Source organism: Mandrillus leucophaeus, unplaced genomic scaffold (genome assembly GCF_000951045.1).
Source record: "Mandrillus leucophaeus isolate KB7577 unplaced genomic scaffold, Mleu.le_1.0 Scaffold233, whole genome shotgun sequence".
In the NCBI taxonomy this organism is placed as follows: Eukaryota; Metazoa; Chordata; class Mammalia; order Primates; family Cercopithecidae; genus Mandrillus; species Mandrillus leucophaeus.
The window spans coordinates 3005707-3026199 of record NW_012102399.1 but is presented as its reverse complement, the minus strand read 5'-3'; the positions used below and the strand labels follow the sequence as shown (position 1 = coordinate 3026199).

Sequence of the window (20493 nt, the reverse complement as noted above, 5' to 3'; positions counted from 1 at the left end):
TGTCTGTCTCACCACAGAACATGAATCTTTTCTCTCCCATTTTTAGGTGCACCAGTGAAGAGTTAAACAGTATGCATTTGGCCACACATACTACTCGTGATCCAACTGGGAATATATCCTAGGAAACTTGGCTCCCTGTCCAGTGTGCCACATGACCATCATTTCTGATGACTGTAAATTCACATAGTATTTCTTCTGCTGAAACATGTGGGAGACAATCACATTAGCAAGCTGGAAAAAATCAGTGTAAGTTAAATAAGTTTCTAAACTGAAGAGTGTGTATTTTCCAGGATTCCTATTGCTACTGACTGTAAATGGTCCACATTTTGTTAATGAGATCATGAAGCATTTGGGGGAGGGTCCTTTCATTACAGAGCACCAATGTTCACATTCTTCTTTTTGCTTTGTTGGACACAGATTTTGCCCCTATGACATCCTCCTAACAAGGCACTTCTAATTGTTGGCAGCTGCTGCTGCTGTTAAAATTCTTCATGGCCTCTGTGTTGTGCCCTCTAATATGTTTCCTGAGAGGCTGAGCTATTCTCTGCTTAAAATTTCAGCTATATGCTTCTAAACCTGAAACAGATGTTATCTTGGCTGCTGTCATTTGCCATGAGCTTCTCTATTCAAATTTTATACAAGGCAGGTAAAAAATTATACATTTTATACAAGGCAAGTAATTTCTGACTTCATTCTGTAGAGAAAGAAAAGAAGAGAGAGAAGGTAAAATGAGAGAGAGAAGAAGAAATCTATAGAGTACAGGAATGCAGCCGCATGGAAGCAGAGAACACAGCCACTTGAGCATCTATTATCCTAATATCATATGCTATAGTTTGGTTACTACTGATTTGCCTGGCATCCCTCTCAAATCATATTTGTGGCCACCCAGATTAACTATGTTAGCTGATCTCTTGATTTAATATCAGCTTGTTCTTTTTAGCTCCCATGTCATTTACTGTCTTAAAAAAATGTACTGCTTGTTACTCAACCGTCTGTGTTTTCATGAACCCACAGCCTTTTTTTTTTCCTTTGTTTCTTCTTTTTTGTATGGGAACCAGGAACTAGAAAGCACAAAATGAGAGAAATTACTCACAGAAAAGGTGGAAGCCCAGAGAAAAAGGGATTTGTCTTTTATGGCTTGTACTTTGTAAGCTGTGGGTGTGACTCAATTTCCTCACCACCCACATAAAAAGGTTGCCACCCAATCACTGTTTTTTTTCTACCCCAAACCCCTCCCCTTTGATTTTGGCTAAGAGAGACCCTTAGAAAGACTGCCCTTTCTGGACGTTGCAAACTGTGACATATAAAAGCTGTTAGCTGCTCCTGTAGCCAGCAGCATTCAAACCTTGCAGAGCTTTGCTCTCAGAGAGTTTGTAATAAGACACACTCCTCTTACAGGAGTTCATGCTACAACATAGCAAAGAACCTTAAATTTTTGGAAGAACCATATATTCATTTTGGCATTGTGCAGAGGTAAGCTATTTAGCTCAACAAGTTTATACTGCATGCATTGATTTTAAAGTAGCTCACATTATTTTTAAAGAAATGAGATTGGAGTACTATGACTTTTTTGTATGTGTTCTATCACTTGATGTGTCTGTATGTCTGGCAGACATTTTCAGCACATTCTCTGTTGTTACCTGTGATTCATTTATTCTTCACTCTCAAGGTGAATTTCAATTTCTGAAAATTTCCCACTGAAAATAAATATGCAGTAATGCATTTTGTGGTTCAGACATTTGAGACAAATGGTTCACATTCATTTTAGGGTTAATGGTCATGATGTTTATTTTTCTCTGCTGTGCAAAGTTCCTCTTAGGGGTCTGCCTCATGACACTACACAAAATGAATAGAGATTCTACTGTAGGTTATCTCCTAAGCTTGAGTTCAACATTTGTTTGGATTTTTGGAGAAAGTCAAATCAAGCAATGCTCCCAAATGATGACTTTGTAAATTCATACCCTCTGGCCCTATTTTTTTTTCATAGACCCTAACTCTACCTTTCTGCTTTAAAGCAAAGTAAACTCCGTGGCCTCTTCTTCTCCACCCCTCAAAATGATAGCAATCTCTACCGTCAGCAGTGCACTCCTGTTCTCCCTTCTCTGTGAAGCAAGTACCGTCGTCCTACTCAATTCCACTGACTCATCCCCGCCAACCAATAATTTCACTGATATTGAAGCAGCTCTGAAAGCACAACTAGATTCGGCGGATATTCCCAAAGCCAGGCGGAAGCGCTACATTTCGCAGAATGACATGATCGCCATTCTTGATTATCATAATCAAGTTCGGGGCAAAGTGTTCCCACCGGCAGCAAATATGGAATATATGGTAAGAAGAATTCTTTTTTTTTCTCTTTTAAGTTCTGAGGGAGAAAGTTTTATATTGTACATTAGCAGAATCTCAAACGACCATGAGTGTTTCTATGTCCGGGTATATGGACTTTTTACATATTTTAACCTAAGGTTCTTATGTGCCTAATAATGTTGAGTATTGTTGCATCATAGAATCAGAGAGACAGAGAGGTCCAGAGAGACAGAGACAGAGACAGAGACAGAGAGAGAGAGAGAGAGAGTCTACATAGACTTCTGTGAGTTCCATAGCTACTGGTGAATTGTATCTTATGTAAGAATCATAGATTAAAAAGTAGAGTATGTTGACTGATCAAATTTGGAAGGTCCACTTAAAAGAAAAGTCACATGAACTTTTTCTGTGCTTTCTTTATCTCACAATCATATTATCAGCTATAACATTTCTTGAAAATACTTCTTTAAATTATAGGTTTCATATTCATGATGTATTCTCTGGGTAGGTGTCTTTTCCCTTTCTTGGACAAAGCTCTTACTGACGCTAATCTATTTGTATTCTAAGAGAACATGCTGACTTTTCTCTCCTTGTGATTTAATGCTTTGCCGTCCAGATAACAGTGAAGCCAGTTCACTTCCACACTGTTCCAACTTGCCGTGAACATATTCTTTGCTCTCTCTTAAAAAGAGACAATGTTTAAATCATTTTACTTAAAAAGGAAAAAAAAAAAGTTAGTATTGAAAGGAAAAAGTCTTGTTAAAGTTTGTATTTGGTTTTGAATTTATGCAAGGTTATGATTTAAAGTCCAGCGTCTTACAAGAGTACAACTTGGAGCCTGTTTAAGGCAATGAAGACCATGAATATGGTATTTCCAAATTGGGATGAGGGGAGGGAGTACCACTAACGGTTTTATATGTGCTGAATTAAAATTTGGGATTTTTATCATATTCTAGATTTACTTGTTTTATATAAATACGTTTTATATTAAAAAGTTTGGCTAGTTGCAGATGCCAATGTCACAGGAAAACTAACGACTTGCTAAATGATGTAAGAGAGTCATAGTTCATAGAAGTACAATTTAGACTCCATGAAAATGCATTTTCCTAGAATTAATAAAGAAAGAGAAGATGTAATCAGTCCTGGTGTGTGAGGAGGAGTATAGTCTCATGATTAAGAATATGGGCTATGTAATCTAAATGCTTGGGTTTGAATCCTAGTCCTGAAGTATATGCTGAATGAACTCATTACCACACTGTTTCATTTTCATCATCTCTAATATGAAGATAAAGGTGGTATCTCCCACATAGTGTTCTTGTGATAAGTGTATGAGTTGGGGAGTAATCAGACCAGAGCCTGTCACTAACTCGATGTTCAACAAACATTAGTTTTGATGGTTTCTTTGAACTTCTTGTAAAAGGTGCCCAGTGAAAACTCATTCAAGATCTAAAGACAAAAAGTTACCCATACAGAAGAGATGTTTTTAGAAGGTGATGTAAATATGTAAAAAGCAGAGGAACAAATACATTTTTAAAGTCACTAAAATGACGAAATAAATATGCCTAAGATACCATGCAAGCTCAGAAAGGTGTAATATCCCAACTATGAGTTTAGAGAATTTGTAGCAATCACATGACTCTAAAGTGAGAACCAAGACTGCCCAGCCAGCTTTGAAGGCAAGTTCATCTGGGTTCAAATCCTAACTCTGCTGCTTACTTTGTGGCCTTGCACAAGTTATTTAATGTGTCTAAGACCCAATTTATTTATCTGTAAAATGAAAATGACAGTACATGTAATAACCAAAGAATGCAATTCACTATTTTTATCATATTGAGGTCAGAGGGTTCACCATGAGGAAAGGCATAGTTAGGTAAACACAGTATAAGTAGGTTGAAAAAAATCACATTTTTTTCTAGCTCAATTTTCCCTCACTTATCAAGAATTAATTCATTCCACATGCATTTATTTAATTGCTTCCGTATGCCAATGACTTGACTAATTGTTTCCATAGATGATCTCATCTGATAGCTCACATTCTCCGTGTGAGGTTAACATTGTGATCTTCATTTTACAAATGAAATCACTAAGACCCAGAGATGCTAACGACTAGGCCAAGGTGGTAAGGATAATGAATGGCATTGCCGGAATTAGAATTTAGGTCTGTGTACTTTCAAAGCCCATGCTTCTATTGGGGAGCATCTTCTCATTTGCTGCATTGAGGAAATGCCCCATGGTGGCACCCCTGAAGATGTCAAGGTATCTTTCTTTCCTTCTTTAAAATGCCAGCTGAAGTCCTATAATATTCATACTCTATTTATTATTCCATTCTTCTTATTATTTATTTTGTAAGAACTAGTTCCAGTGCTGGTTACATAGTAGATGCTTTGTAAATCCTCCTTAATTCGGTAAGAGTGATGAGAACAGTAAGTGCTAGAAATTAAAATAGGGTTTGTTTCAAATACTTATGTAAATACTGTGCATACACTTCATTCACACCTGTATTTGTTAATTTAATATTTATTAAATATTTAATATTTGTTGAGCATTGACTATATGTTAGGCTACATAATTGGGGATACATTCATGAGTAAAATAGACATGTTTGGCTCCCGGGGGGAATGGGGAATCAGACAATAAGCCAGGTAAATAAATAAGTTACATAGGATGTAAGATGATGAGGTTATGAAGAAAAATAAAGTGGTTTGTGGTGAGGGTTTGATTTTTAATAAGTGGTCAAGGAGGAGCTCACTGAAAGGGCCTGGAGGCAGGCGAGGGAGTGAGCCACTCTCAAAGATGAGGGAAGAGAGACAGACTGAGGAGTCTTGGACAAAGGCCTGGAGGTGGGAGAACATCCATCAGTTCAGTTAGAAAAATGTGCTCAATTGAGTGAAATCATAAGTTAGAAGGACTCTTTGAGTAAATTGATCACTGGAAAGAGTTCATCTAAATCCCCCATGAAGACCCAGAGGAACTTGGAGGGAAGTACAGTATAGTAGGTAGCTTGGAGATTGAAGCAGGGACTGTAAGTGACTTGAATTCCCTAGGCTAGATAGAAAATGCAGATCTTAGTTTGACACTATTTCCTTTAGTTATACTTGTTCAACATTGATTTGGATTGTGAGCACGTGAAAGATAGTAGAGTTCCTAACCTGTTCTATATACCTCAGAAACTTAGGACACCCCTCACTTGATATCTCACAAATATATGTGCTCTGATCACCAGCCATGTGTTGGCAAATTCTCCTCAGTGAGTGATATCACCCAAGAGAACTTAATAAAAGATGGTCTTTGGCTCAGGGCTTTGAATTGCACCAGCCTGGTTTGTAATTCCTTTCACCTACAACTCTTTGAGCCTTTTGCCACTCCATTTTCTCTTCCTCTAAAGTCTCTTCCTTAGTTTATTCCTTTATTTATAATACTACACTTCAAGCTTTTGATGTCAGAATGCTTCTAATATCCATGACCACAGATGATTTCTCCTAGTTTTGAGCTGGGGTAGCCCTTCATGTTTACTTTCATCATGTTTTGCTCTCATGAAGTGACTTACCGTTACTTTGTGCATTTCTTGCAAACTTTAATTTTGAGCTTTCTGGGTGCTGTGCCTATATTTATTCATTTTTGTATCTGTGTTTTCTTGGGCAATTTATTGTGTATAGAAAGTGATCAACCATTATCTGTCGAAGTTAGTTGAAATCCTTGTGAATTGTTATATGTTTATAATTAGCATCAATTTTGATATTATAAATGCTTTAATAGAGTTTTTCTCATCATTTATAATAATATTTGATTCCACACCTGAATTAAAAACTTTTTCTTAAATTCTAAAAACAAAACATATACATAGAACTTAAAATTTGCAAGTAAAACTTTTTTACTCTTGGCTTCTGTTTTACAATTAGTTTATTGACTAATTTCCAGAGCTCCTTGGACACCAGCTGTTTTTTATTCTTCCTGAGGGTAGCTTAAACCATGACTCTAAACCACAAACCACACTAGTTTCTTAGAATAAGAATTATCTCCAAAAGAATAAAATTGCAAGACCCACACATAGAGTAAAATTTGTAGGATGTTCTCTGAATTCAAGTCAATTGAATAAATTAATTTGAAAAACTTTGAGGTCCCTCCATGAGAGAAAGAGATCCAAAGAAAACCAAAATTTTTGTCTTTAGAGTCTAAACAATGCGATAAAAACAAAACAAATGGAAAAAAAAATCCACTAAGGATATAATTCAGTATAATATGCTGCTGTATAAGACTGATGTAATAAAAGAGGTACAGACAAATACCATGGAGGAGTTGAAGAAGGGAGCGATAATCTCTAGTTGGCAGATCATGAAAGGCTCCTTGGAGGAGGGGCATGTGAAATAGATGCCCAGGAAGGGTCAGGGTTGGCTGTTACAGCAGGCAAAGCAATGCATGAACAAAATCTCCAGCAGAGAAAAACCATGACACTTGAGCTGTATTTTTGAGGAGTTTGAGAAAAGGTTGAGGATTCCTTACTCCAAAGGCAATTAGGAAGACTGTGAAGGTTTTAGAGAAGGATTAGGGATGCATTTTAGAAAGATGATCCTGGCAGTTGATGGAGCTGATATTGGCAGTGAAAGTGACCAGAGAGGTGATGACTTCTGAGTAAGCAATGCCAATCCTTCAGCCAAAGGTAAGGAAGAACTACACAGCTGCACCAACATAAAGCGGCAGGCAGGACAACTCCCTAAAGTGTCATGGGTGAGATGGCAGCCTTCACAGATGGTATGGAGTGGTGGAAAGGCAGATGAGGGGCAATGTGAATATAATGATGGAAATGAACTGATCACTTTAAAACTGAAAAAAAAAATGTGTAATGTAATTTTAAGAAGCCAAAATAACTATATTGATAATACAGTATCTGTTTTATTTATTTGGTGCCCGCAAATATTATTTGCAGAGCTATAGATATAAGGTTTCCTACAGTGTTTTGGAAAAAAGAAAAATACTGGATACCAAATCAGAGCAGGTAGTAAAGTTACAGAAAGCATGACTTAAATGAATGAATGGAGAACATATTAGTCCATGCTTGAAAAGAGTCCGTGAACTATTTGCCTAGGATGATAATTTATGACTTGGGAATAAAGAAAAATGCTGATTTTGTTTATTTTGGCTTCATGTGGAAGAGAATGTGGATAAGGTAAACTACTTTTTGTTTTTCTTTCTTCAGTAGTTGATTGAACACTTGTAGTATCTATCTTTATATATACACGTATATATCTATTTTTTAACAAAGCCATATACCATCCCACATGGCACATTTCCTGTCTTTTGGGAAGGATAACTCAATTTTCTTGCTATAAACATGAGAATTTTAATGCATATAATGTAAACCTCTCCAATGCATGCTTTCATGACCACTAGAAGGCCTCCTGAGAGCCTCTGCCAGCAGGCAATGTACTGAGAACAATTGCTGGCAGGAGGCATTTCTCCAGCACATTCAGAACTCTGCATTCCTGCTCTCCTGGATGCAAAACCTTTTCAATGTCTTGGCTTCAGAAAGAGACTGGGCACGTTTTGAAGGAATTTTCTTCCAAGGTGCACATTGCTTAGTATCACTTGGATACGCCTGAAGAAGGTAGTAACCTTAAAGGTTCTTTCCTTTTGTTCCGCTGTCTCCATAGGGAGCCAGCCGCTGAAGGTAAGAACATTTTGTTTGTCACCATTTTCAATATAGGCTCTAAAACATGCAAATATAAAAGCAGCAACAGGATGTGATTTGAAACCTCAGCATCAGGAGGCAGGCAGAAAAGTTGTGAATCACCTGGGTGGTGACTGTCCTTCCCAATATTGGACACAGTTTTTTGGTGGAAAATGATATTTGACCAAATGCAACAGCGTAGAAAAATAATTGTACTGTGTTTCTCCTGAATGTTTATAGAGCCTAGCATCATGTTGGCTCCACAAAGAATATACAGTAACTACTCAGTAGCTATTTGTGGAACAATTAAATGAGGTCCTTTAACTTTTTCTTGTTAGAGTGTAACTGTGGTGCTCTGGAAGGGCAAGAGTTGTACAACATTCAATCACTCCATAATTTTTACTCATGTGTCTGGCACTGTGTGCTGAGGGAGTCAGTGGGGAGCAAAGGGACTCTGTTTGGGAGGAAGTGCTGTGAACAGACAAGTCAGGTGCAAGGCAGCATGCTAAATGCTGAACTAGGATAGATACAGGGTGCTTTGGAATCCCATGGGAAGACCTAGTTCAGATGTGGAGTGGGAGTAAGAAGGTAGGGAAGGCTTCCAGAAGGAATGATTTTAAATAGGAAATATACAAAATAAATAAAGTTATACAGGCGTGAGTTAAGGAAAGAGGGATCTGTAGTGGGTATAGGAGGATGTTCTAAGAGGGTATGTAGTACACTGGAGACATGGATAAAAATTCAGTGAGGCTTGGATTAGTGTAGAGAGACTGATGTTTGATGAGGTTGAGGAAGGCACGCAGAAATTTGTTTGAATTTCATTTTAAGATCTAGGGTAATCATTGAAGTTTTTAAGCAGGGAAGTTATATAATCAAAGAAGTGAAGAAAAGATGCAGGCAAGAAGCTGTTAGGATAGTCTAGGTAGCCTCAGCTATGTTTAAGGCAATAAGGATATTTAAAAAATAACATAAATTAGAGCTGTGAAATATGTAAGGTACAAGTCCATAGGAGTAAGTGGTTTGCATGATGAAATAGAATGAGGATTTATATGATGAGGCAGCCAAGGAAGACGCCTCCATTTTTGACAAAGACAATTAAGTTCCTCTGAGTTAGACAACATGAAATAAAGAGCAGAATTCTGGAAGTCATTAGTGGCTGCAGGTTTATCACGCAGGATACACGTACCTTTGGAGGTTGAAAAAAGTAGCTAGTGTGGAGGAAGGAGTATTCTTCTACTAAAGAATTTTGGATGGATATATCCTTTGGTGGTCAAAATGAATCACTTTGCATACTAGAAGTTGGGTAGTGTCCTGGAGACAGCATAGATGCATTATTTTATACCTGGGAATCTACTCAACAAATATGCAAGAAAATACCCCCCTCTGTTTTTTAAATGGTGTCATGAATTCAGCATTTATGAAAACCATTTACCCTTAAATAGCTATGAACTTGAGGTATTTGCTTATCTATAAGAATTTCTGAAAAATACTATGAAGTGGGCACAGAAGATATAAACTAACAGTTTAAAATGGTCAAGAAAGATGTTTGGCATAAAATGCAATCTAGACTGAGGCTTGGAGGGATGGGATTTGAATTCTTCCAGTCTATGTTATACATAGCATCTGAAATCAGGTGCCAGTCATTTTTCTTGACACACATATGGAAGAATGTCCAACAAGTTGTGTTTTTAGACTAAACTTTTCATAAAATCTCTTAAAATTTCACACCTCATACTCCAAACTGAAGTAGTCCAAAAATGTTACTTAAGGACACAATATTGTTTTCTAGTAAAAAGTGCATCGAATTCACTTTTCATCATTTGGTTAAATATGAACATTCTATCAAATCTGTCTCTCTGCATTCCAGAGAGATCATGTTTTCAGCAGGCCGTAGGTAGGCGGAAAGGCATTTGAATCCTTCTGAGCAAGTGGACAATGGCAAGATATGAGGTTTACAAGAGTATCACAGGAGAGTTCAACAATCTAGAAATTAGTTATTAAAATATAATATTGAGTTGATGAAAACAATTAAACACATGTATAAATCTCTTCCTGTCTTATAATTTTAATATTAAATGATAGCTGGTGGGTATTATATTTCCCTGGAGAGTGGGATGATTGTTAGACTCTATCAACAAGTGGTTTTAAAATTTAAAGATAAAACATATATTAAAGAAGGATCTAAGGAGGTGAATTAATGTGTTTTAAAACGTCTAAAATGTTCTCTAATTTTCAGCTTCTTTTACCTGTAAGCAAGCTCCTTAGAATCTCCTTACAATTTTATTTCTGGTTATTTAGTTGCTTCAGGGTTTATCCATTTTCACTTTAGCTGATTGCCTGCTCAGTTGAGATTAATTCTTGATATCTCTCAGACTGTCAGATAATGTGATCAAAAGTGCACCTCACTGCTTTTCATTTTAAGTGACCGACTCTACCACCATTCCCAAATCTCCAACAATAATAATAGCTACCATTAAATACACCTTTGCCCTGCTAGAGCTGTGCTAAATACGCTTCAGTCACTATCTCACCTAACCGTCTCAAGTCTTGCGAGATGAGAAAATTTTCCTCCTTTGGAGATAGAGAATCTTAAGTTTGGAGAGCATAAGTAACTTCCCAAGGTCATAGAGCAAGTAAATAAAAATGTTAAGAACACAATTCTATCTGACAAGCGCATGCTTTAAATCAGGGGTCTCCCCAATTCCCAGGCTACAGACCAGTGCCCATCTGTGGCCTGTTAAGAACTGGGCTGCACAGCAGCAGATGAGCGAGCATTGCTGCCTGAGCTCCACCTCCTGTCAGATCAGTAGCAGGATTAGATTTTCACAGGAGTGCCAACCCTATTGTGAACTGTGCATGAGAAGGATCCGGGTTGTGCACTCCTTATCAGAATCTAATGCTCTAAAGCCTGCTGAGATGGAGCAGTTTCTTCCCAAAATCATCCTTCCCCGCATTCCTCCCTGGAAGAATTTTCTTCCACAAAACTGGTCCCTTGTGCCAAAAACATTGGGGAGCACTGCTTTAAATAGCAATATAAAGTACCTGTTCCTCTTCCCATGTTCATCTCTCCTGTTTCTGAGGCCTTTGGATAGAGAATTTCCCTACAGGCATTTCATCTGAGGGCATTGCTGAATATTAGGAAGAATTTCTTCTTGTGGAATCAAATATTTCTCTTTGTACTATATATACCCTTGGAAATCTCACAGGCCAGAAAAACTCACAGGCCAGAGCATACAGTCACAGAATGGATATTAAGAGGGAAGAGAACCTCTATGTCATAGATCCTTGACTCAGTGGATCCTGTCACCAAACCCCTTCTTAGCCTCAAGACCCTTTGTATTAAACACCTACACACACAATCCTTTCCATTCAGATGTTGCCAATATAAGCTGTCAGGGGAGGCTACACAGAGACAGTGGATTTCTGAAGATCCTGGAAAAGGTAAGAAGTTTATAATCAAGGAAATGGAAAGTCAAGGCACTCCCCACCTGCCTCTTACTCTACATATGCACGAATGAATAGTGACAGTGAGATCATCTTGGGACCTGGAAGCCGTGCAGCCCTGAGCAAGGAATTCCCATCACGGGTTGCACTTTCTGGTTGGGTTACAACATGTGTGTATTCTTCTGATAGTGAGATGTCTAGAATTTATGTGACAAATTACTCTCCAATTGCTCTACTTTTGTGGAGGTATCCTAGAGCTAACTTGGCAGAGTCAGTGGGCACATTCTCCTGAGGATTCACATTCTCATGAACTAAGTTGCTTGTAGGTCAAATAAATGTGTGTTTCAAATGCAGATGATGTTGTTATAATGGAAAGGCATTTATTGTTTTTCACCTTTGTTTCATTTATATTCACTGCTGCTGTAAACTCATCCAGTCTTACTGATTGAAATACCACTTAGATGCTGATGATATTTCAAATTGTATTTAGAACCTCTCAGTTGAATTTCAGACTAATTTATTCACCTACGTACTTTTCAAAAATTGAGCTCCAGATATTCAGTGATGGTGGTGATCAGTGGTTATAGTCTAGATATACAGTATTTTGAAGGTAGGGTCAACAAGATTTGCTCACTGAGCAGATGTAGGCTAAAAAAATAGAGTAGATGACTAGATTTTTGGCCTGAGCAATAAAGAACAGCAACCAGTAAACTTTTTCTGTAAAGGGCCTGATAATAAATATGTTCAGCTTTGCAGGACTTATGGTTTATGTTGCAACTACCCAGCTCTGCCTTTGTAGCAGGAAAACATCATAGACAATATGTCACAGGCAGTGGAGGTGATGTGACCTGTCCACCACAGTTAGCTGATTCCTGGACTAGAGAAAGGGCATTGTCATTCACGGATACCAGGAAGACAGCAGGAATAGTTGGTTTGGAGGGATGGGGGTAAGGTTATGAATATTTGGAGTTCAACTTTGGAAAAGTAGGTAGTTGAATAAATTAGTCTGAAATTCAACTGAGAGTCTAGAAATATAATTTGGAATAATACCAGCAGCATACAGTTGGTGCTTCAATCCATGAGACTGGATGAGTTTATCTGGGCAGTGAATATAAATGAAACAAGGATGGAAAAAAAGGAGAAGTGGATATGGGGACTTGGGCTGAGCCCTGGGAACTTTCCAGCACACAGAGGTTGTGGAGATAAGGAGGAATCAGCAAAGGGATAGAGAAGAAGCAGCCAGAGGAAAAAAGACAAGTGTAGAGTCATGAAACCAAGGGATGAAAGTGTGTCCAGAAAGAGCAAGTGGTCAGGCATGCCAAAAGCTGCTGATAGACCAAGGAAGGTGATGACCAGGAGATGACCTTTGATGACCTTGAAGACAGCTGCTTGGGTGGAGTGGGGATAGGGTGGAAAATCTGCCTTGGGTGGACTCAAGAGAAAATGGGGGAAGCAAAACTGGAAATTCCCAGTGAAGACAACTCTCTCGAGGAATTTTGTTGTAAAAGAAAGGAGAAGAATGGCATAGCAGTTGGAATAGGAAAAGGGTTCAAAAGAGGATTTTTACAATTATCTATGTGCTTTTAAGATATTTATGTTGCTGGCAATGATTCAGTTCAGAGCCCCTAAAAATAGTGCAACTTGCATCATCTCTTTATAGATAAAGAAATTTACATGAAAGATAATACTCATCTTATTTAAGGAAAGAATTCATTATCTTTCTTCAAACATTACAAAAATCCTCTGGATCTCACCTTTATATTTTTTGATATACATAATATAGTGTCATATTTTGTAGTTATTTTTGAGGTTGAAGGGAATGCTTTTTAAATCAAGTTTCTTTAATCCTCTTCTACTCTTACAAAGAACTATTTTAATATCATCTAATTAATCTAATCACCACTCTCAAATTCTCCTATGAAAGCCCTTTCTCATCCTCTGCACCACCCTCCCCTTCCCTGGCCTAACAAGGCTCAGTACTGCCCTCCTGTCTGGTTTAACACAAGTGCTTGTGTATTCAGCTGTCAGCTTCCCTTATTGGCCATTTCACAAGCATTTCTATCTAATGAGGATAAATCCACTAATTTTAAAACAGAACCGTAATCATGCCTATGAAGTGTTTTTAAGCCTTTGGCTGCCCTAAAGGAAAATAATTTTGGCATCACTTAATTTTTAATGCCTTTTTTTCCCCACTTCTATAGGTTAGCACTCTTTTCCCAATCTAAGAAAAAGATCAAATAGCCCTAGCTAAATTATTTTAAAAATAAAAACTCATCTATGTAAGATGTTTTTGCTTTTTATATTATATATGTGAAATGACACATAAACATCCAAGAAAAAATAAATGTCTATAGGGCATGCCATACTATCTCCAATGCCATTGATACGGCATCTAGAAAATAACTGTATATCTGTCCCCCAAAATTCAAAGTCTGATATTTTTATTTTCAGCATTGTGTGTATTTGAAAATGGTTTCCATGTGTAGAATAGACTTCTCAAAGGTCACTTTAATTTTCAAAATTAATATTCGTGTTTTTTCCTTAACATTTTAACTTTATAAATTTTTGTTCTTTTCATAAGTATAGTAAGTTTTGACAATCACATTTATTTAATGTTTGTTACCACTTGCAAATTAAATTCCTTAAACTGCATGTACGGGTTTAATAGATTTGATTTTCTTTTTTAGTATTTCAATATATTTATTGATAGTAATACTTTCCATATAGTTAAATAAGTTATATAATTCTAAGAAATGTAGTGATTCAATTCACCTAAATTTTGCAAAACTGTAGAAAAAATTAACAGATTTTCTTATCATTTTCAATGTAAAATCATAAATTCAAGTATTTATATCCATATATATTTAAATTGAAAATATAAGACTAACATGTTACTGTAATAGGGCATTTTTGTTACCATTACATATATTAGTAATATCAAATAAGATCAGAGTCCTAACCCTAAAAACTCATTCTTTTTAATGTTTTTTAAAACGTAATTTCAACTTTCGTATTTTAGGGGGTATATGGGTAGGTTTGTTACCTGGGTATATTTCATGATGCTGAGGTTTGGAGTAAATTGATCCCATCACACAGGTAGTGAGCATAAGACCCAACAGTTTTTCTACTGTTCCCACCTTCCTCCCACCCCTCTCAAGTAGTCCCCAGTGTCTATTTTTCGCATCTTTGTGTCTATGTGTACTCAATGTTTAGCTCCCACTTATAAGTGAGAATGGGCATTATTTGGATTTTTACCTTAAATTTTATCATTTTAAACATCTCTACATTTAATTTTTATATTTGGAGTTAGAGGATCTTACCCAATTAAAAAGGAAAATAAGTCATCTCAATCAGGTTTAGGAATAGAGTCCCAAGTAATTTTGGCGGTTGCCTTCCATTTCTTATTGCATTTCTTATTAGCCAGAGATAGTGGCTGGGATTTAGGACAACATCTTCAGATGTCAGTGGGCTTCATGGTCCTGGCTGCCACTGTGTTGAGGATCCCAAAACTTAGAAAAACAATTGATAAGACAGCCTCATATCTGGTTTGGATCAGTATTATCAAATTTTTCTGTCTACTAATGGAAGTCAGCAACCTTTGCCCATGCAGCAACATTTTTAACTCAATTTTGTATTCAACTCAAGTTATAAAGATCTCTGAACTTGATGAGAATCCTGCATTCTTTTCATATTCCTTCTATCTCTTGGCATCACTACTCTTTTAGATATTTAAATGACTTCAGTGTGAATTCTGGATATGTGTCATGTCTTAGTTTGACTATGTGGTTTCAACTTCTTGTGCTTCTCAGACAAGGTACTGTGTCTACCTCAAACTCTCTAATTTTATTTATAAGCACAATAGCTTATGGTGAATATTTTAGTCCAAAGCTAAATCAACCAATGTATGAGCTGACCAACTGAATGTCTCTTAATTAAAAAAGAATGGAAGAAAACTGCTTGGAAGCAATAAAGCATCCTACAAGCATATGCATATTCTGACACCATTATGAATCATTTTAATTTTATGAATTAAAATTTATCTGATTTATCTAATTTAATCATAATATATAACTTCTAATGGGTCTTGTAAATATTTTTGCATATTTACGCATAATATTCTTAATTTTGCCTCATTTTTAAATTGAAATATTTTAAGTGTTTACAAGCAAATTATCTGTGAAAATACCTCATCTTTTGAGAGGGATAAGAGCTAAGATGTCAGAATGTTAAATCTGGTTTAATAAGAGCTCCGTATATATTAGGTGTTTAATTTTTTCAAGAATAGATAACAATATGTTGCATATTTACTAGGCATTTCATAGAAATAAGTACACACCTGTGCCCTTCTTTCTTCCACTGATACATCTGTAGAGTACATTAAAATCATTTTAAATAAATGCTACAGACACTCAGAGAAATTTGTCAGATAGGCTGCCTATTAAGCATCTGGAAATTAATAAATTAAGTGAAATGTTTAAATAATTTACATCTTCATTTTCTGAACTTTCATAACTTGTTAAATGTTTCCCATAATTACAATGGCAGCATTCATTACAACTTGAAGCTTCCAGATAGGAAAGAATTAATCATAGGTTCTTACGGACCCCACTTTTTTGTTGAAAATTTCTATATTTTTTGTTTCTTAATTTTTTAAATTTTTTATTGATACATAATAGAAATACTTTAGGGTACATATGATAATTTAATACATTCATATAATGTGTAAAGATCAAATCAGTGTAATTGGGAAAACCATCACTTTAAATTTGTGTCTTTATGCTAGAAACATTTGAATAACTCTCTTCTATTTACTTTGAAATATACACTAGATTATTGCAAACTATAGTCTACTTATCTATCAAGCACTGGGTCTTATTTTTTCTATCAAACTCTATATTTGTACCCATTAATCAACTTCTCTTCATGTGGTTCTGATAGTTATTAAATAAAGTTATCATTGCTTGTCAAACTTAATTAATATTAATAATTAATATTAATAATAAAACTCATATTAATAAATTTAAATAACTGGAGACTAAGGGGATAAATCACTTACCGATCTTTCCCTGGGAATTGTAACCAGTGGAGAAAGACAGAGAAAGTAAATGTAGGTCTCAGTTTTACCAGAGGATACGATGTAATTCCCAAATTTTAGAGCTCACTGCTTAAGCCAGACCTTCCCTCTCTCTCGAGTAGATGTGAGTTCTGCCTGGAGACAGAGAGGCAAAGAAAGAGAATGGGGCCCTCTGACGTCCCCCGCAGTGAGCATCAGAGGGTAGATCAGTCCTGTCTCCATGTGGGAGTCTGACAGTACCTGCCAGACTTTCCAGAATCTTCCTTTAGGGACATGGAGACAGGTAGAAACCCTCTCAGTTTCCTAAAAGCAAACACAGTGAGAGAAAGCAATTATCCCTCCTTCCCTGTAACTACCTTCTCCAATATATGATATTTGTACATAGAAATATCTAAAAGCATGGACGTCAGTGAACACATTTTCTTCATATCAAAATTCCCTATAATAGTTAACAAAGGATGGTCTTGTAAGATATTTTTCAGGCATGAACTTTTTAGTTTATCTTTTTGACATACTCAATATTTAGCTTTTAAATATATGAATGAGTATAAAGATAGGATTACATATGGTAAATTACTTTTAAAATTGTTAAATGCCTTTTTTATTACTTATTTTTTATTGTACATATTTAAGGTGCACAATGTGATGTTTCAATATACATATAGAGAGTGAGATAAGGAAAAAGAAATGTCTTGAATATTTTTAATTATTTTGAAAGTAATCTAGATTTGCTTTCTCCATGATATGGAAAACACCAGAACTGAGGAAATCCCAGGCCAATAGAACATAGATCTTCCTGGCTCTGATGCTAGGGCTACTCAAGTGTATCGAAATCACAAAAAGTTAAAGATGAAAGGGACCCTGAGGATGACCTCATTCAATCTCATTTTACAGATGAGTTAACTGGGAGATCATAATTGACATGGCCTCAGTCGCAGATGACCTTAGCAGTGGAATTAGGGTTAGAGCACAGGATCCTTGATTAGTCACTGGTCCAGGTCAGCACTATGTGTGCATGGTGTGCTAATATTTCAGCATAGGATTATAAAGAAGTGATTTTAGCAGTTATAGATCTGAGTGTGCACTCTAGTCCAATTATGTACAGAATGGATACATGTACTTTTTCCCAAGTAACTACAATTTGTTAATGACCTTTTAGGGGACATAATTTGTTGAAGCTACTCCATCTGAAATGCCTTTATAAATTAATTGTAGTGTTTTGTATTGTGGTGAACTGCAATCAATATTTTATGAATCCATACTTTGTTAATATTTGGTCAGAAGAAAAAATATTTGATAAATCAATTTTCAACCAAATGAAATGTTTTTTAAAGTTCATTTCAGCCCCAGAGTGCTATAATTTTTATATGAACTCTGTGAGTGAGTTTACTTTATGCCATCCTAGGTCAATATGTGTAAGATGACTTTGTTTTTCCTAATTTAAAACTATTTCTGAGTAACTAACAAATCTCTTTTGAAAGTAGGCCTCCTGAGGTAACAGGGTCTCTTGAAGAGTTCATCTTTTTTTTTCTTATTTTGTTTAAAATCACTAAATTAGTTTCTTTCAATTAAATATGTTATTATATTACATAAATCTATGCAATCCATTATCCTTGAGGGAAATGAAGCCTTTTCAGTGATATGGTCGAGCATTCCCATGAGTTTGCTTGAAAGCTTGTAACTTACAGTGAACGCATAGCTACTAATCCTTGCTTAGCTGAACACAATCTGATGGAAGAAAAGTAGGACAAAAAGATCAATAGGACATTTACATACCTCCTCATATAAGCTCCATGTAAATATAAGTGGTTATAAAACTGTTGCTTCCTTCTTCACACAAGGTCTCAATTTCTAAAATACACTGCTAACCACTGTCTAGTCACAACGTGAACACTATTTTTCCAGGTAGAATAATATATAAATATTATAAATAGTTTAGGAAATAATGCCATGACATTGAACTATGAAACCAATTTTAAAATAATTATTCTCAACAGGTAAATACATCACTAAATTATGTTAAAAGAGAAAATTTTCAAACTTCTTTTTCTATAATATGTATAAGAATTATAAATATCCTCTATTCTGTATTTTTGTACCTTATGACTTGCTGGAAAATAGATTACCATTTCAGAGCTGATTTATTACTGGCAGGTCCACAAATGCTCGACTTGGTTTCGTCTTGTGGCTATGGACATGAGTATGCCAATCCATATGGTAACTAATATGAATGTATGTTAAATCCATGGCTCATTCAAATTTTGTCGTACAATAGTTTTCAATTAAAGAAAATTTACCATACATCACTAACATCCTTATTAACTTAGCTTCCTCTGTAAAGGAAAGCAACAGTTGCTATTTTTCTTAATTTATTTCATTGAACCATGAAGTACTATGTTTTTATAACACTATGTAGCAGTGTTACTTGTATTAGTTTGTTTCTAGTTTACGCCAACAAAAATGTAAATTCTCATAGTATTATTGTTATTACCACTAATGATTCAAATCATATTATGTATGTAGACTCTATGGGATTTGTTATATCATAATAGAGTATGACCTTAAATGTTGCAATATAAACTTAGACATTGTTAATTTTGGTAAAATCAGTTTGAATAAATTGGATCATCTTTGTTTCTTAAAATATATTAATATAATGGCTCCTGATGGCTGTGAAAATTATCTCTAGGAAAACCAATGGACTTTGTTGGATTCAAACTTCAGTAGTCAAGATGAGCTGTCCCCAAGTTACAACTAGTTATGGTATTTTTGTTAACCTTTTCTTTACTAAAACTGATGTATGAATGTTGGATCTAGATGACACTGAAAAGGCAGTAATTTTTTGTAGTATAACCATATTGCATTACAGAACTTTGAATAACAGTGGCCTGAATTTGCTTTCTTTTAGCTATAGCAGTCTCAGGAATCAGAATTAAAAGAACTCTAGGAGGCCTGGAGTGGTGGCTCATGCCTGTAATCCCCACACTTTGGGAGACTGAGGCAGGCTGATCACTTGAGGTCAGGAGTTCCAGACCAGCCTGACCAACTTGGTGAAGCCCTGTCTCTACTAAAAAAATCACAAAAATTAGCCAGGTGTGGTAGCGCGCACCTGTAATCCCAGCAATTTGGGAGGCGGAGGTGGGTGGATCACTTGAGGTTAGGAGTTCAAGACTGGCCTGGCCAACATGGTGAAATCCCATCACTAGGAAAAATACAAAAATTAGCTGGGTGTGGTGGTGTGCGCCTGTAATCCTAGCTACTCAGGAGACTGAGACAGGAGAATTGCTTGAGCCCGGAAGGTGGAGGTTTCAGTGAGCCAAGTTTGCACCATTGCACTCCACTCCAGCCCAGGAAAAAAAAGAAAAGAAAAGAAAAGAAAAGAAAAGAAAAGAAAAGAAAAGAAAAAAAGAAAAGAAAAGAAGAAATACTCTAGGAAATAGTAACAACATTTATTCCATCTTACTTTTTGTTTATTATTAGCAAATCCCGTAATGCTGAAGACTTTTTGCCTCTACAGGTTTGGGATGAAAATCTTGCGAAATCGGCAGAGGCTTGGGCCGCTACTTGCATTTGGGACCATGGACCTTCTTACTTACTGAGATTTTTGGGCCAAAATCTATCTGTACGCACTGGAAGGTAGGAAGTAGTTTCACTGATGCAGTTCATCCATATGGCTTTATGAATTATGGACTCTAGGAGGGAATTACATCAGTTTCAAATAATATCAACAAATACCTATTGAATGCTCACTATGTGTCAGGTACTAATGCTTGGTCTATGAATATTTTAGATGTCTTCCAGAATTATTTAATTGGGTTAAAGTGCCAGTTCCCCTTTTCACCCTTGGAACACCTTCCCTTAGCCTGGACTTTTCTTTGAGCTCACAGAATCTTAGAAAGGGTTAAGCCTGTGCTGTATCTTGCCCCCTCCATCTCAGGAAAAAGCTCCATGACTGCGCAGAGGCTGTGTGTGTGTATGTGTGTGCATATGTACATGCATGAAACTTTCC

General features: G+C 36.2%; 1 protein-coding gene across 1 annotated transcript in view; it reads left to right on the top strand.

Annotated features, from left to right (window-relative positions):
* Positions 1-1340: 1340 nt before the first annotated feature.
* The window catches only part of PI15 (peptidase inhibitor 15), a 29532-nt gene continuing 10379 nt past the window's right edge, over positions 1341-20493 (top strand). The window contains exons 1-3 of the mRNA XM_011981977.1: positions 1341-1473; positions 2016-2328; positions 20002-20120. Of these exons, the coding sequence (XP_011837367.1) occupies positions 2056-2328; positions 20002-20120 (392 nt within the window). The 5' untranslated portion in view covers positions 1341-1473; positions 2016-2055. The remainder of the gene's footprint in view (positions 1474-2015; positions 2329-20001; positions 20121-20493) is intronic.